Source organism: Castor canadensis, chromosome 8 (assembly GCF_047511655.1).
Source record: "Castor canadensis chromosome 8, mCasCan1.hap1v2, whole genome shotgun sequence".
Taxonomy (NCBI): Eukaryota; Metazoa; Chordata; class Mammalia; order Rodentia; family Castoridae; genus Castor; species Castor canadensis.
The window spans coordinates 119,003,996-119,022,995 of NC_133393.1; the positions used below are offsets into that span (position 1 = coordinate 119,003,996).

General features: G+C 31.8%; 1 protein-coding gene across 3 annotated transcripts in view; it reads right to left on the reverse strand.

The window, feature by feature from the left end:
- Ppp1r12a (protein phosphatase 1 regulatory subunit 12A) overlaps positions 1-19,000 on the reverse strand; it is a 126,273-nt gene that overhangs the window by 12,538 nt on the left and 94,735 nt on the right. For 2 of the 3 annotated variants that reach the window (XM_020181673.2, XM_074084003.1), the window contains exons 12-20: positions 18,281-18,385; positions 17,218-17,385; positions 16,646-16,822; positions 11,549-11,639; positions 10,357-10,557; positions 9,955-10,123; positions 8,170-8,291; positions 4,524-4,589; positions 910-926 (exon numbers count right to left, since the gene is read on the reverse strand). In XM_020181673.2, coding sequence (XP_020037262.1) covers positions 910-926; positions 4,524-4,589; positions 8,170-8,291; positions 9,955-10,123; positions 10,357-10,557; positions 11,549-11,639; positions 16,646-16,822; positions 17,218-17,385; positions 18,281-18,385 — 1,116 coding nt within the window. The remainder of the gene's footprint in view (positions 1-909; positions 927-4,523; positions 4,590-8,169; positions 8,292-9,954; positions 10,124-10,356; positions 10,558-11,548; positions 11,640-16,645; positions 16,823-17,217; positions 17,386-18,280; positions 18,386-19,000) is intronic. The other variant, XM_074084004.1, reaches the window with a different exon arrangement.

The window sequence follows — 19,000 nt, forward strand, 5'->3', positions numbered from 1 at the left end:
CTTCAAAAGATGAGTTCAAATAAAAAACTTTATTATAGGTTTTTACAACTTATTACACATCCTAGTATATATTAACTTGATGCTCCAAAACACAGTCTCCCTGAGTTGTTACATAACCAATTTTTGTGATATATAATAGACAGGAAGTTATTTTTAATACTACTAATTTCTATTATTTGAAGAAAATATTTAAATTTTCCATATTTAAAAGTCAAAAGTAAACTATTTCAACAGTTTTAAATTATACTTTTTTCACATCTTGACTGAGATCAGAACATAACTTATAATTGATGCATTATAGTTTAACTGATAGCAATTTTTTCCTTTTTCAGTGGTAAATGAAGTTTTAAAATAGTAACAGATTAAAATTTGGTGAAATACAGGACATCCAAAGTGACATAATGAGTTTTCCTACATAGGAAGAACGTATCTAATTAGCAACTGTGAGTTCTTTGGTTAACAATTATGAATAAGAGAAATGGATCATGTTTTTTAATTAAATGACACTTAAAAATATCTTCATCTATTTTCTTTTACCTAAATAAAGCAGGGCTGAGAGAGAAGGTGCTAAATATTTCATCAGATAAATCTCTGGCAAAGTGTGGATTTCACGTTAATAATGAGGTAGCAAATGTTGAAGAAACTTAGGAAACTCTGGACAACTTAAGAGAAGATATTACTGTTGGTACAGATTTGGGAAAAATCTTTCGCAGTGGCTTACAATAGTGATCAAAAACTAAAAATACAGCCTTTAATAAAGAAAGTCATTAGGTCTCACTCACTTTTCTTTAGATTTTTATTACCCATCTAATTCTATAAACTTACAAAATTCACAAATACCTAGGCAACATAATTTTAGCAAAGATAAAAATGAGAAAACGATCAGTAAAAAAAAAAAGTTAAACATACCTAGAAATAGAATCCGTCTAGGAGGAAAAAAACAAACATAGGCTTACTAAATTTTATGCTTTCATTAAAGTAATAAAAAGTAAATTTAATGGTAATTTAATGATAAAGTAAATTTAATGTAACAATGTTTGACACTGGTAAACTACTCACTATGTATGCTTCAATTTTTGTATGGTTGTTTTCAGAGAGAAACTGTAGAATACAGAATCACTGCACATTCTTACATGAACAATACCATACAACTATATTCGGAAACATCTTTTGCAACTTCCTACAAACACCACCATACATTATTTTTAAGTAATAACAAAAAAAATGATTAAGAAACATTGTTTATATTCACACAGCTGGAGAAAGTGACAAATTTACATTAATAAATGTTTACTAAGGTATCTGACATCTCAAAGCAACCATTTTACTCATTCTTGTTTTTATCAAGGCAAGCAAATGAATGTCAATGGTGTATTGTGCACAATGAAACACATATGTTTTGTTTAAAATCTACTTTCTGGAAATCCTACTACATATTCCTTCAAGATTTAGCAATTATTTAGAGTGTATAAATCATGATTACTTCATTTTTTCAAGCAAGAAGCATTCTGTGATATGCAGCATAGTATGCAGAGTTCTGTAACTCTTTTTATCTAAATGGTGAAACGATTAGTAGAGTAAAAGAGTCTAAATTGAAACCAAGGTAACTTATTTGTGGGGGTCTGTCTTTAGTCTTTTTCTCTTGCACCTGAAAAACTCACTGCATCTTCAATATTCTGTAAGGTTAAGATTCCCAAATTTAGATATTTGTTATGTCCCATTATACTTAATGCACTATAAAATTATTGGGTTCCTTTAGAACTGTTTAAAGTCCATTTTAGATTAAAAATGATTTACTAAGGTCCTTGTAAATTTCCTTGCAAAATCAATTTTGTCTTTGTTCCCTACATTTTCCAAAGTAATGTTTTATGATTTATTCTTTAGTTTTACAATAATTTTAAAGAAGAAATTTAAAATTCCAAGATGTTAAATTCAGTGAAATATCGAGGCATGAACTATAACATGTACATATTGAATGAAAACGCTACATTTCACATTGCAGTTTGCAATTTTATTCGTTATTTAAAATGTAAAAATAAACAAAAGATCCAGTAGCCACAGAAATCACTCAAATTATTTATCTTTAAAAATCAGGACATTTTCTTAAGGTTTGTGACATGTATTATTAAATGGATCTCCAAAGCAGGTGAACTTACAGTCTCCATACTTCATGTGAGAATGTGTATTTCATATTAAATCAAGCAGAACAGGAGCAATGTCAACTATTGTCTATTTCATGTGTATTGTCATGTCTGGTTATTAATGAGAACTGAATGCAGTTCTAACTTTATGGGTCATTTGTATTTCTACTTCTATAAAATTTTAAATTTCATATATTCTGTCCCCCCACTTATTGTAAGAGTCTTAAATATTAATCTTTTTAATGTATAAAAAGACTATGATTATTTACTTTTAAACTAAACAAATAGGTGTTTCCTAACTTTAGGAGAAGAGTATCTTCTGCCATATTCTAGCTTTATAAGTTTAAAGAATTAATGTCAATTTTCTCTTCTTTTAATGGATTCTTTCCTTGGTGTCATACTTAGTTTAGATTTTTGATTTATTACCAATGTTTTTCCACATGCTAGCTTACTATATAATAAGCTTAATGGAAAAAAGTCACAGTAACTGAAGCAACAGAAAATCCTATTTTTTTAACTATCATGATGAAGTAATTCAAATTATTTAGGGTAAAACTCTTAATTTTCTTTCAGTTTATATTCTGAGGATAGAGTTTCAGATGCAATTCAAAAATTTCAGTAACTTTTCAACATTTAATAGTTCTTAGTCAAATACATGCAAGTAAGCCATTTTTCAACATGTTAAACTAGATTAAATAAACTATATAGAAACTTTGTTATCAAACATACTTTTGAAGTAATGATAACAATTTCAGAAAATGCACATAAGAATTTTGCTGCTCACATCTTTCTATAGAGAAGAAGGGTTGATAATTCAAAGTTTTCAAAATAGAGCAGCACATTTACTGGAGGAAATGATATTCTGCTCTACTGTAGAGAACACTGGTTGGCATCTTAATTCCATCCTTCATTTTCCTCATGTTATACCAGTCATTAAGTTTAGGTAACATGACATATAAGTAGTCCACACTGGTATAGCAAAATGGTTGTAAGAGCTCAGAGGTGGATACTTACTCTCTGGCTAAACCAAGTACAGTCCCATCTCTATAAGGTAAATCGGCCTGAAGATGAGGCTGACATAGAAAAATGCACAGCACAATAGAGTGTAATGAATTTTTTTTGCTTTAGCCATAATCTAGTTTGCGTCTGGTTTTGTTACTTGTAACTGAAGGAATGTGAGCACAAAGCAAGATCTAAATATCTTTTTAAACTATTTAAACTGTTTGAAACTAACAAAATTTTTCTTCTTACAATGTACTACTTTATCTTATGTATAATTTAACAGTAAATCTTAAACATAACATATGCTTCAAAGTTACAACCTTAGAAATCAGAAATGCTCCTCCTTCCCACCACAGTCTGTTCAAAGTAGGTTTGTGTGATGAAGCAATGAGAAATGCCAGCTGGGGATATCACAATAATTTCAATCCTATTGTTTATCTGCCTAGTTTTTTTTTTTTCTTGAAAGATAAAGTACCAATGGGAAAGGAAGATGATGAATGATTTAGTTGATATCATAAAAAAAGGACACAGGTGATTTTGAGGAAATGTTAGTAACTGAGATTTAAAGGACAGTAAGTCACAAAGCTTTAGCTCTGCAAATAATTTATATTCAGTACCAAGTTACTTCTCAATCTGACTACCTAATGATTCAATTATCTTTTGGGTCAAAATAGGCAAACTTAGTCCTAAAAGTAATGCCCCAGTCACCCAGCACAGGTAACTATTACTACAGATCCCACTGCCTAAAAGGATATCTCATAGCTCTATTATGGAACCCAAGTCAAAATGAAGAAGATAATATCAACATGACCAGAATGCTATTTCAGACTACACAGTACTAACTCATATTGTACAGCTCAATCCCTATGTGAATAGAGCTCTTTAAATTATTTTGTTTTTCTGCATAGCTAAATTAAGGAATGGGTGGTGAGTTAAAAAAAAAAAAAGGCAATAGAGAAGAAATTTTCATGTAACTTTGCCTCTATAGAAATAAAATCGGAACCCATTACTTTTGATTTCTACTACTTTTGAGTATCCTTCATGTATTTTTCTTTGATCAAAGTACTATTACCTTTTTTGCTATTTCTTTTCAGTACTGAAAGACAAATGAAAATAAACTACACCTGGAGAATATACACTTGGATTACTTTTGACAGTTGGTGCTTATCAGTAAGACTACCGCCACAACCGAGAACATTTCCATCACCACAAAATGCTGTGTCCCAATTCAATCATTCCAATCCTGACACCCAGGCAACTATTGATATGGTAACCCCAGCACGTAGACAGTTGTAATAGTTGTTTGTATGAATATAATTAAATATAATTAAACATTAATTCTTAAGTGTATTAATTCAATACAAAATTAATGCTACTAACCTGAGTTTCTTTTTTATTGGAACCTTCTTCTGTATCTGATTGTTGTTCCTGTTCATTTTCATCACTCTAAAATAGATTGTCAGTTTATTTTAGGACAGCAAACATAGGTTAGGGCTTTTCTTATTTAAAATAACTCTTAGAGAAAAACAGACCATGAAATGGATCAAAAGAAAAACTGGTTTTTAAATACTGTAGCACTGACTATTGAATCTAAGGCCTTTTACAAGGTAGGCAAGTGTTCTATCACTCAGTGGCATTCCCAGCCCAAGAAAAATAGATTTTTAAGTGGATTTTTTTTCCTACTCTGTTTAGAGAAACCCTATTTTGGTGGCACGACACAATCAAAGTCAGCTAGTATACATGGTAAAGAAAACCTATCTATAAAATACGTAGTTTAGGAAACACATTTATATTGAGGGTGAGGAAACTTCATATATTCAATAGACAATGTAAGTATTAGCTACTCAATTACAATGAAGCAGCAAAAAAAGAAATCTTTATTTTATGGGAAAAAATTAAATCTGTTAATTTTAAGCAAACTTCTGCAACAGTCCTACTATGTTTAGCTAGTGTTCCTTCTTCTACTAAGTCTTTGGGAGTTTAAAGTACATGGAATAGAAACTGAAGATCATAAACAGTAGGCTACAAGTCTGGAATTCCAGGCTCTTTAATACTAGAAGGGCTTGAAAATCTCAACAAGCCTTAAAGGGCTAAAGAAAACGAACAGGGAAATTTATTTACTAACATACACAATAGAAATACTATAGGATTACAGCACAGACCTAGTACACATCAGTATAGTTATTTTAAGTTATGTGACTTAAAGAAAATTATTTAAAATTTTTTGAGTCGTAATTCCAAGTGAGGATATAAACTTTGCAGAACTGTTCTAGGGATCAGAATTTTCATATAAGCTATCATTTGGTATCTGGCAAAAATATGTGAAGTTAATAAATGAACAGGAGAAATCAGTGATGCTGTTGCTGTATCATTATTAATTTCATGTCATGGACTGATTGTCTGCATTGCAGTTTAATGGGAGAACACAGGAACTGGAAAGAAAAGGTGGGGAAGCTCAGAGTTCCTAAAAAGTAGTAACTCAGAAAAGGAATCTAATATTTTAATACTACAAAGAGCTGCTTAAGTATATACCACCCTTTCTTTGAAAGAACCCTTGGTTCTTATTGTATGTTGTCTGCTATAGGTTTAGACATGATGTAATAAAAAGGAAAAGAGTCCTGTTCCTTGATGGATGATTAAAATTCAATCAATGCTGGCTCAAATTAAAAACATGGGTACTGCCAATATGAACCTGAGGAGCGATCCTTACGATGTTGAGTCAAATGCACGACTCCAGAAAGTGGACTTCTAAAGGAAAAACTGGTCTGAGTGAATTTGGGGAAAAAAAAAAATGCTGAATAATACAATTTTGCCTATGAAATTCCTAACACGTGATTTATTAAGGAGATGAGATATTTTTAAACAATAAGAGGAGTCTAAGACTGAAGTTATTAAGAACTCAACAAGGCATTATGTACTTTCTGGTGGAGAACAAGATACTTTGATAAAACAATACTGAACCAGAATTTGATCAATTCTCTAGCTCAAACTACCAATTTATAAAAATATGAAAAACAAAAGACTGTGTTAAGAGACACTTCAGAGATAGGATAACCCAGTTCCTTGAAAAATAACTGTAAAAAACAATGGGCTGGAGGAAAATCTCACTAATTAAAAGAAACTTTGAAGAAATAATCATTCATAATGTATGGTCCTTACTTAGTTCCTAATCAAACAAGCAAAGTATAAAGCTACAAGTACAAACCATATCTGGCACATAAGAGTCCCTAGAAATGAAAACAAAAGATATTTGGGGTGGGGTGACTTTACTATTCTGTAACTTTTGTGTGTGGTTAAACTTTTCAATATCAAAAATTAAAAGAAAAATGGAAAATAAAATTTCTATTTCCTTTGTTCTTACTTCCACCCCTCTTGCCATTTATTTATGTGTTATTTCATTTTCCCTGACTTTTAAAACCATTTTTTGTAGCCACACACACCCTTGATTCATCAAGTGTAGCATGAGTACTTGATCCATACCATGCACAATGCAAGGATATAAAAACTGTTCAACCCCATTTAATACTTTCTCCTATTTTTTGCTACTGGTTTCATGTATCTTAGTTCTTTATGTATTTTAAACTGCACATGCCAATGTTATTTGTAGTACATCTAATTACATTAACAGTTAAATTAAATGAAATTAGACTAACTAAATCTCTGTAATTAAAAGATGAAAGTGTTTAGAAAAAAGGTAACCGTAAGTATTTTGTTTATAAGGAAAATAAAGAAAAGTTGAAAATAAAAATACAGAAAAGATACATTACGTAAAGATTAATCAGAAGAAAGATTTCCACAACAGCAGAATTTAAGATAGAGCATTATTAGACATGATGAACATACAGTGAAATAAGGTTAGTTCAACAGAAAGACAGATGATTTCATCATTTCTCAATGGAAGAATGGACAAAAGTAATAAAGCAAATGTATTAATGAAAGTAAATGTACTGCTACACATAATAGCATTATATTTAAAAAACAATACTGAGTTACAAAATCTATAATTGTATTCAGATGCTCTTTAAAAACAGGAATAGTTCACTATGGTGTTAGGAATTAGGATAGTGGTTGACTTTGAAATGAGTATGATAAAGATTTAGAGAGAGAATATGGGGACCTTGCATTGTCATTTTTATGCAAATTCACTAAGCTATACATATATGAAATATGTTTCTGCATATATGTCTTATTTCAAAAGGAGGTTTCTGGGCTGGGGATGTAGCTCAGTGGTAGAGTGCTTGCCTAGCACGCACAAAATTTAGGATTCAATCCTCAGCACTGAAAAAACATTAATCAATAGTTTTCTTTTTAAAACTGGAGAAAAAAAATCAAGAAGCTACAAAAAAAAGAAATTATGTTTGCTCTTCTATACTTATGTGTTTTACTGAAACATTAATACATTAACATCAATTAACGTAACTAAATATTAAGTAAACAGTGCTACTGCAGTTTTTCCTCTTGCTTATAAATAACATCAGGCACACAATCAGAGATCTGAAAAAAAATTCTAATTTTTACAGGATTACTGTAATTTGGTAAGTAAAACACTGCTTCTACCCAGCATCCCTTAAACTGGAAACTCTCTTATCTAGAACTTATAATGACATTTGTAAAAATGAGATAAAATGTAAAATATCTTTCTAAGATAAAGAAGCAGTCTAGCCATTACAAAAGAGCACTGAGGGGATGAGTTTGTTCAAAGTACACTGTACACATCTATGGAATTATCATAATAAGCTCCCTCATACTATTAGAGTATGCTAATTTAGAAAATTACAAATTATGTATGTACTCTGAGCAGCAGACATTATAATTTTTCCAAAATTGGAACAGAATTCCTGCTTTTAATACCAAATATCTAAGTACTTGCTAGTTCTCTTTATAAAGAGCTTTTCTTATTTAACAACTAGAGTTAGAAAAACCAGTGATTTTTAAGAATATCTAATTTCAGATATAAAAGAAATAATCAGTATGCACTTTTGGAAACAATTAAGTGTACTGTCAAGTAGTTTTAATAGGTTCTCACATCTTGTGTCCAAAAGGAAACTCCTGTAGATCTTCTTTTCTCTCTTGGTCGCCGCCGTTCTCTGATTGATTTAGGCTGTGATTTATCTTCACCTTCTTTCTCCTCTTCTTTTTTTTCTCCCTCTGTTAAAGATTACAATAAACCATGAAAGCAATGTATTTTGATAATACTATGAAAAATATATCTCAAAATAAGTCAGTTTCTTTTGTGAAGCCTCCTAATTTCTCCAGTTAGAATTAGTTTTTTCCACTTCTCAGGGTTTACTTAGCATAAACATGCTTCTCTACCTCTTGTTCTTGATGATCATGAACTAATTATCTCCATTTTCCTAGGCTCTAAAATAAACATTTTGTTCAAAAGACACAATATTTGCTGAATGGAATCATGTCAGAAGGATGGAGCTCCAGTTATTAATATGTGATAGTAAGATAATTATAATATCCATACCCTAAGGGGAAAAAAAAACCCAAACATCATAATGATGGGACAAGTAGTAGGAATCATACAAACTTGTCAGTTTCTGCTTCAACTCTTGACAGTCATTTAGTAATAACACAATATTCGTATCATTTCTATTAGGTAATACTAAGAGTATTAACCTTTTTCTTCTGAAAATATATTAATTTTTTATTAAAAACAAGTCAACAAGAAAATGGTAGATTTGTTTCTTCCCTAAAAATGGCTTTAAGGTTTATATACTACAAGAATATGATAAACACAAATGATCTTAAAATGACGACTTCTTTATTAGCAAAGAGTCATAGCAAAAGACATCCCAAAATTATAGGACTAAGAGAGGTTCCTAAAGCTGTTTTTAGAACTGGGTTAGAGCAAAGATCTGAAACTCTAACAAAAATGGCCATCCAGGTAATATAATGGGTAAAATGGGCCAGAAGGACTTTATCCAGAGGGATGGGGAGGGGGATCCTGATACTGCTTGCTTCAGTTAATTGCTAACATGTAAGAATTCAGACTCTCGGTTGTCTGTTTATTTATTTATTTAGAAGTACTAAAGGATGGAACGTAAGGCCTTGCACATGCTAAGCAAGCACTCAACTACTGAGCTATACGAGCTATACTCCTGGCCCTCAAGATTTTAGGAAAAACCAAAAATCTGAACTTCATGTGAATGTCCCTAAACTTAAATGTTGGCTCAAAAATTTTACAAATATTATATGGACCCCACACATACACAGTAGCTTAAAGAACTGGAGTATCTCAATGAATAAATAAATACCTGCTATCTGGAAATTGAGAAAACTTAACTTTCTGATGCTTATCCTACATGATTACCGATATTATAGCTAATATACAGATTTAACTTTAAAGTATAAAATGCTTATAATCAGGAATAATTTTTTTAGTACTCATCCCTGGTATCAAGCAGAAATTAATTATAATTTTAATAGGAACTTTAACTTTCTACCAAACGGAAAATGGAAGTAGCATATATAGCTGAGAAATTCATTTTTCAAGAAAACATAACAAAACAAGTTTTGTTTGTTGTTTTACCAAGGACATTACATGTTTTAGTTGATTTTATTTTAAAACAATTTCACAAAAAATTGTTTTAAAATATATAAATATATTCATATCAACTCCAGACCCTATTTTTTTTCTGTATTTGTTTTCTTCTATTCTCATTCTCACCCTTGCATTTTTTCTGCTTAGGCTGAATAACTCACAATTTAGGATGTTGTTCCTTTTCAGTTGCACTATTAATTAGCATATAGCTAAGTTCAAAAGATTGAAGAAAACAGTGTTTTCAAAATTTGGTCATCTTACCTCTTTCATTTTCTTTTGTTAATCCTCGTGAGTAGGCGGAAGTTATACCTACAAGGCTATTTGGCCTATTTAGCTGACTTGAAGCATACAGTGAACTGCTTAAGGTAGAAAGTGAAGAGGATGGAGTGGTTGAACTTGAAGTTGATACTGGTCTGTAACGTGGATAAGTCTGTGAAACATTAAAATTAAACCTATTTGAAATATTAAACACAATAGAAACATATTCAAAAATTTTATTAAAAAAAAGAGTGTTCTAATTGTGCTAAAGCAATTCTGAATTCCAGATAAAATCCTTTTGCATATCTTATATAGGGTTTATTGGAACATGAATCTCTTGAGTATTCAGAATCTTAAGTACTGTTCATACCATATGATTCAGCTGCACTGCAGATACACTATTACCTCATCATATGTTCTGGAGTACTTTTGTTTATATTCATCTTCTCTAGATGTTTCTGACTCCTTTTTTTCCTCTTGTTTCTCTTTATCCTGTTTTTCTTTTTCTTCTTTTTCTTTTTCTTCATTTTCTTGCTCTCTGGTTCTGGAAGAACGACTTCTTCCTATTGTTTTTTCGGCTTCCTGAAGATCAGTCAATGTTACCCCCTGAATACAAAAAAGGATAAATTATGAGATGCATGAAGTTTGTTTCAAAACACTATTTTAGAACTAGATACATCAAATATGAATGTATTAAAAGTTAAATATGCATGTGTGGAATTGGTTTATAAACAAAATTTTTACACAGCAAATTATATTCATTCTATGAACAATCACCATGAGTAGAAGCAATGACAGGTTTAGACAAAGTTATAAATGTGGAAAAGAAACTGCCTATTCAGAAATTAACAAAATAGTCAAAGACAAAAATAAATATAAATGTTTATAAGTTTAGAGGAAGAAAGTGCTCATATATGCAGTTTATATAATACATCACCTTACATGTATTTATGCTTTACACTCAATACCTGTTAAAGGTTTAACCAAGGTTTTAATACAGAAATTATTTTTTAAGGTCAGACCATGACGTGCAGGTTAGTTATAAAAATGGAAAAAGTGTATTAAGATCCAACAAATAGCTCTCTTTGAAACCTGAGTAATGTTAAGAAACAACTCAATCTGCACTGTGGAGCTCCTCAGATACAGGAAAAACACAAGGAGGAAATAAGATGATAATAAGGAGCTCGAGAGACATTTTCTTCCACAGTGGCATGTTAGCTAATAAGAGAACTATCCTCCACCCCATCTCACCTCCAAATATTCACCAAACTCTAATATTTATTAACATCACATGTAATTATAATCATATATAATTAATTCATTCTAGAACTTATCAAATACTCTGTGCCAGACATGAAATTAGTAATGAGGGCTTAAAAAGATACTCAAAGAGATATAAAAGCATATGGTTAAACTTGACATAATATAACAGTGTAACCATATATGAAAGGCTATGAGAATTAGTAGAGCAACCTTTACCTTTTAAGATTTACTCACACTGCATGCTGATATCAATGTTTGCACATGAAAGTGAAAAATATAAAGGTAATTCATTTTTACAAATTAGGTATATGTTTTACATGTCATACACATATACCTGTGTTGATCTTCTAGACTGTCTTGCTTGTCTAGATCTTGCTTTTCTTTGGGATTCAGACTCTTCATCCCTAACAGGAGTGAGGTATGATCTATAGTAATAAATAAAAATTGTTAGTTGGAGCTATATCTGTGAATGTGAAAATATATCAATGTTTGGTCATGAAAAATAAAAGTATAGTGGTTTAATAAATTAAAAAAAAAAAAGAATCTCCAGAAAATGGTTTTAACTACTCTGAAATCTTTCAAGAATGCAATGTGTCCATTTCTTTTCAGAACTTGCTATATTTTAAACATATCACATCTTAATTTCTTCCTAACTACATAACTTAATTTAAAAAAAAAAACCACACTTAAAAGGATTTAGAGAATTGAAGATTAAAAACTTTTAATTCTACTGAAAAAGTCAGAAGCATTTCATTTAGTAAAAGGCCAATTCACCAGAATTGAGGGGGAATGAAATTTTGCTTAATTTTAACTGAGGATGCTCCTCCTCTCCTGACCTAAGAACATCCAAAAAAAAGTAAAAAATCTACCCTGCCAAGAATCTAACTCATTCAATGTTATTATCATTAGCTCCTAAACTCTATCATTCAGTAAACAAAAAAGGGTGCTTTAAATTCTTCTCTATCCATGATATTTTTAAATACAGGAAAAGAGGCATCACATTCTTATTCTCTAGAATACAGAATCTAAATTCCTTATATTACTCCTCTTGGTTTTCTGTAACAATTATAGATGATATGTGAAAAGTTATCTCACTAAACCCTAGGCTGTCAATGTCTTTGTTCAGTGCCATGGTTAGAACTGAATGTAACATTTAGACTGTGAGCTGTTGGTGTAAGCAGCATTCCCTGCATTCTTGTCACTGTGCTTTTAGGTATACATCATACTCTTGTTCGTATTTTGAACAAGAATTGAAATATTTCAAAAGGATGTATGTCCAAAGTTAAGTAACTAATTGAAAGGTTGAACAAAGATAAGGTATTGACTTCCTTCCATGGTCAATATTACATGGGAACTCAATTGTAAACACACTTTATCTAATTATGTTAACATCCAGCTTGTATTTCTCTGAGAACACTTAGAGTAGAAAGAGTGTCTTTATTTTTCTGTTAAGTTTCTCATTGCTTCATAATGTCATTTTGTCTAGCAAATCTTTAGTTTTCATTTAAATATAACAGATACTTCCTATTTTATAACAATTTTACAGAATTTTCTAGGACAATTTAAAAGGAGGAAAAGAAAAACCAAAAATTTTATTAAGGTTTTACGAAACATTAATTTTGGAATATGTTAAGAAGGATTTGTTTTTACAGAAAATGATTATATAAATTTTGGAAATGCTATACATTCCAAACCTTGAGGAAAACCACAGTAAACTTATCAAAAGATCTCAATGTACTAAGAGAATTAAAATGTTTAAGTATTTCCCCAAATTATTTAAGTAGAAGATCTTCACCCCCCCACCCCATCTATTAAATGTGGAAAAGTGTTCCTGGGAACCTCAATCTAGAAAATGTGGTCCAAATGGCTATTTTTTTTCCATTCTTTCCTTTATACTTATTTATGAACTTACTGGCTCTTTTGAAGTTCTACTAGATGAAAAGAAAAAACAAAGATGAAACCTAAAATGATAGCTAATCTGGTTAAACAAAAATTTTAATAACAGGTTAGACAGATGTATATATCACTTCATTTCATGAGCTGCTCTGAAAGTATGAACATGGACTACTGAGTTCTAACTAACTCTGTATGGTCAAACTTTTCAATATTGCATTGGCATTTCTTTTTTTACCTCCATGGCAAACAGCACTAATCAACCACATACACTCTTTCAACGAGCCTGGATTCCTTTTTTAATAGTTCCAAGTTGCCATGAAAGTTAAAAAACTTATTTATCATAATTGTTCAACATACGCAGGTTAGAGAGACAAGTTACTAGTTGAAAGACTTTTAAAATCTATTCATTTTGATTTTCTGTATAATTGTTGTCTCAAATTGGCATAAAATCTAGCCTATTAATTTGTATGTTTCCTATACTTGATAGTCACCATGTGACATTCAGTTCCTTTTTCCTTCTTTGGGTGCCTATGTAGAACGGCCTCTTAGAATAAGAAAGTAATTTATGTGTTTTATGTGTCTTTTTGCTTTATTTTTTGAGATAGGGTTTCACTATATATTTTAAGACAGCCTTGAACTTGCTATGTTGCTCACATTGACCTCAAACTCAAGATCCTCCTCTTTTTCTCTGTAGTGCTGGGATTACAGGAAGGCATCTATCACAATGCCCAGCTATATGTTTTTAATTCTAAACAGCTGGCCATCACAAAAAGATGGTAGAGAGTCTTTGCTCCCAATCTCCTGCATTAAGGCAGGAAATGTGTCTCTACCTCCCCCACTTTGTCTACACTTTATCCTGTTATACTAAAATAAATCCTCGTTAAAACTTTAAAAAAAAAAATGGTAGAATACATCAGCTAAACCTCACTATTGCCTTAATCATCACTATCATTTTTTTCTTATAAATGTACAGGATAAACAATTTTATTCACTATTTTATTTACAAGTTTATTCACTATTTTGGAAGCAACACATAAAGTTAGTTATTTTTTTTTAAATTAAGGACTTTTTCCAATAAATCTACTTTATTCTATGATTTTTTAAATTTCAGTAACATTAACTGGCTAAAATACTGTAATAATTATATTTTGGCTAATCTACCAAATTACATCTTTAAAAAACTGAGTACCAACTCTTACTATTTCACACTCAGCTTTTTTCCCTTCCAGAAGAAATATAACTGGACAAATGGGGGAGATGGCTGCATCAAGGGAAAATGATGGGAGAGGGAAATACAACTAAAGCAATAGTTCTAGACTATGAAATTATTTGTAAAGTATTGTTTGCAGTTGGAAAAGACTATGGAGAATTATGAATACCTAAAACGGTGAAAAAATCTGCTACCATGCTGCCTCCATTCAAACAAAATTAGTGCAGCAGAATTCTTAACTAAGGGTAAAGGAAATCCTGACATAATCCCCATCTATAGAAATAGGAAAATTCAAGATTATCATGGTATTTAATGCTGTGCATATTTGAAATACATAATACTAGAAATATGTTGACTTATCTCTTTTAGCCACATTTTTCCTTTTTTCCCCTTTCCCTGGCGCTGAACTGAACACAGGGCCTCACGCATGCTATGCAAGCACTATATCCCCAGCCCTTTACAATACATTGTTAAATCCTGGTGTGTTTTTGGCTGTTTGGAACATGGTCTTGCTTTGAACTCTCTTTGTGGCCCCAGCAAAGCTCGAACTCACAATCCTCTGCCTATCTCTCAAATGCTAGGATTACATGGTGTTCCACAATGTCCAGCCCAGATACATATTTTCAAGGCAAAGTTTTAACCATACACACTTCAGAAATACTGATGAAATTTAATTAAGAGACAGAAGAGGCCAAGGCTGTACTAAAAATTTGAAATGACTCTCACATGAAAGAAAACACAGACACTAAATGACTGCAAACACCAGTGAAACAAAAGTAAAACAAATTCTCTGTAATACAGACCAGAAACAATGTCAACAAACATTTTGTCTCTCGTACCACTGGAAGAATCTGTTTTGTCCTAATACTATATCAAAAACAGAATTTATAATCTTTATTTCCATTAAAATTAGGACTAATTCTAAAAGTCCAAATTTAACTCTCTTCAATACAAAAAAAAAATGATGTTGACAATCATAATTTGGGGAGTCTTTGCTCCCACTTACTGTTTGGGGAATAGGAAATGTTTCTCTTTCTTTTTCTCCCCCCAGATCCTTGTCTATACTTTATTCTGTTAAACTAAAATAAATCCTTGCTAAAACTTTAAAAAAAAAGAATCATAATTCGGGAACTGGGATTACAGCTCAGTAGTGGAGGACTTCCCTAGTATTCGTAAAACCTGGGGTTTAATCTCCAGCACTGCTGAGGGTAGAGAAAAAAAACCCAAAAAACAAAAATCATAACAATTTGTTCTGAAACAACTTATGACTCTAGGGAGACAATCATTTGACTTTAATTGTCAAATGGAGACATTGTTAAAAGCATGTAACACTAGACAGGATTCTAGAAGTTAAAAATTATGTAAATCAAAACTTCCTTTTTTTGGGGGGTGGTGCTGGAGATTGAACTCAGGACTTAGAGCTTGCTACACAAGTGCTCTACCACTTGAACCACACCTTAAATCTTTTTTTTTTTTTTTTCAGTTTGTTTTCTGCCTAGGCTGGCCTCGAACATGATCTTCCTATCTCTGTATCTCAAGTAGCTGGGATTACTGGCACACCTGGAGATAACTCTAATCTTAAAACTTAAGACACAGCAAGCAAGGGGCTATGGTGTAGCGCAGTGGCAAGTGCCTGGGTTTGATCCCCAGCCAATTAGGAAAAAAAGAAACAAGGCAGAAAAAAAGGAATAAAGGCACAGAAACCTTTCCTTATCAAAACAATCTCTGCTTTTTCTTTACTTTTGCAGTGAATTTCAAACCTAGGGCCTCACACGTTTAAGCAAGACCCCTATACTACTGAGCTATAGCTCCAGCCCAAACTATTAAGATGAAATTTTCAAAAACAGAAGCAGACAGATGTTAATATCCATCAAGTCCCTTAATAATGGCAGGCAACAATGAGAAAGACAGCAAAACTTGTTTTTATCACATTGCATCTAATTTCCCCTATGTGCATTTAGGGTTTTTTCTTGGGGGTGGGCAGATCCTTGCACTTGGTATTCAGGTCTTTATAAATTTTTTTTTTAATAGAATCACTAGAAAACCAAAAATAGCTAAATGAGAAAACCACAGTCTGGCTTATTGTCATTAAACAATAACACCAATTCTCTGGGGTAGGTTAGCAAACCTAAATACTAAATTATTGCTAGTAAAATCAATTTCTGTAGTTATGAGCTGATACAGAACATTTCATTTATATATTTTTTAGCCTGCTACAGAGATGGTCATTAACTTCCCAAGAATTAGAAAAAAACCCCAAAAAACAAAAACCACCTTTCATCACTGAGCAAACATATCAGCAGTACTGTTAGGACCTTTACACACCTGCGTCTCTCCCTGACCTCTGATGTAGAGGAGACAGTGCCAGCAGTAGTTGTAGTCAGGGTTGTGGTAGAAGCTGCAGCATTTACAACAGTTGGAGCAACAGGAATGGTCACTGCCGTAGGAACATTGTCCTTTTCCTTTTCAGTACTATCCTCAGCCCACAAACGATTTGAGGTACTATAGCATCATAAGCAGCAACACAAAAAGAGAAAAGGAAAACAGCTAAACAATGAAAGCACTTTCTAGCAGCTGAAAACGTGACAACAGGGATGGATTTAAAAAAAAAAAAAAACATAAAACGAGACATCTTTGAACTATGAATCAAAGAAGCTCACCCAGAGCTGTCAGAGAGAAATTAACATTTTAAGCAGTCTAATTCAGGAACTTAATTTTCTCCCCCAGACATGCATAATTGTTTCTTTTTGGAACCAATTTTCGTTTGGAAATAATTTAAACAAGGTGAATAAAAAAAAAAAAAATCCAGAGCCCTACAATCATCTTCTAAACAAAGATGCATGCACATACATAAGCACACAGTAGACCTGGACAAAAAAAACATCTCTGTGACTTACCTGCTTTGTGTGCCTGCAGAGGAAGAACCCGTTGTAATCTTTGTAGTAGTGCTTGTGCTGGAAAGTAGGCTTTTCTGAAGCCCAGTTGCAGAGGTAACTGTTGGTGTTGATGTGGTGCTTGGAACACTAGAACTAATCAAATCATCTTGTCTTCTACCAAAGGAGCAACTAAAGGAAAGAGTCATATCTATAACATGTGTCTGCATATATTTAATTATACAAATTCACAAAGATAGGAAACATCCAAAAAACAGTGTTCCTAAATATACCACCAGCTCCAGAACCAAGAGTTGCATCTACAACTTGTTAGAGTTTAGAGAATTTCACCATTTTGGTAGTGTTATCATTTTATGCCCCCTCCCAATCCCTTCAAATAAAATCCAGAGATGATCCAATTTGGTATTTCACATTTCTGGAGTATTTCAGACCGCATGTTCACGACAGGCTAGTAATAACAAAAACACTTTGGTTTGCTTCTATTCAGAGAAAATAAGACATCCAACATTTTTGAGGGAATGTTTTTACCACTGGGTCAGATCCCTAGGAAGTAACCCATCATAGCTGTTCAGATCTTACTCTTCAGTTGCTCTTAGAAAAGAACTGCAGTTTATAGGGTTTTATTCCCTTCTCCAATATGATAATACCATTATTCCAATGGAAGATATTTTCATAGCTCTGAGTTCTAAAACAAATAGAAACTTTCCAGATCACAAATGATAACCTGATCGATTAAGACCCTGACCTATCTCAGTTGCTCTAGTCAATTATATAAGAAGTTCCCTTTAAACATGCTACAATCTAAAGGACAGTTCATAATATACCAAGCTTAAATGCACAATGAGCTTAAGTTCGAGCAAATCATCACCATCTTGAAATATATATACGTGTGTGTGTGTGTGTGTGTGTGTATATATATATTCCGTGTCTTTAAATTAGGTTTTACTTAAAAATAGAATAATCAAAGCACATTTGCTTAACTGATGCTAAATTGAGGGTTCCAAACAAACTGCATTATATTTTTATAAAAGAATACACAAAAACCACTTAAGAACTGTATTATTACCTTTTATGATAAGTGGATCCTTCATTAATTGAGCTATTTTTTTTAAGATCATCTTCCCATTTTCTTCTTGTGTAAGAACTACTTGTTCGCAAACTTGAAGAGTCTCTGTGAAAAGAACATCCTTCAGATACTGGTAGATAATTTAAAAATATGATTAAGAAAGGTTCTCACCAATAAATATTAGTAGAAGGAGAAAGTATTAAAATTCCTTGGGAAAACACTTTAGGATATTTATCAAAAAGCAAAAGTAATTCCCATTTTAAGACATTATCCCTAATGTACAATTCTAAATATGGTAGGAATGAAGATATTTAAAGAAATATTATTTATGACTATGAAATCTTGTAGTCATGCATGTGTTCCATAGCATGGGGAGGATGCTTACTTTAACCTAAACAGAGGTACTCTAAGCTACATACATATAGATTAAAAAATAATGCTTATTTATAATACGTATTAACATTTAAGACTGCTCTGAGATAGTCAGTGAAAAAAAAATTAGGCACAAAATTGGGTATTATAATGCTACTACAACTAAAAGTTCTCAAACTCCATGTGCTGAAAAACTGAAAGAAACAATGAAAGTAATTTCCTCCCTTCTTTATTCCCTTTTAAATATTTGAAATGTTTAGGGAATTTATAGTTGTCTGTGTCCTTTTCCTACCACTTTCCCCTTCCTCTAATCCAGACACAATGTCTTCTTTGCTAGTTTATGAATAT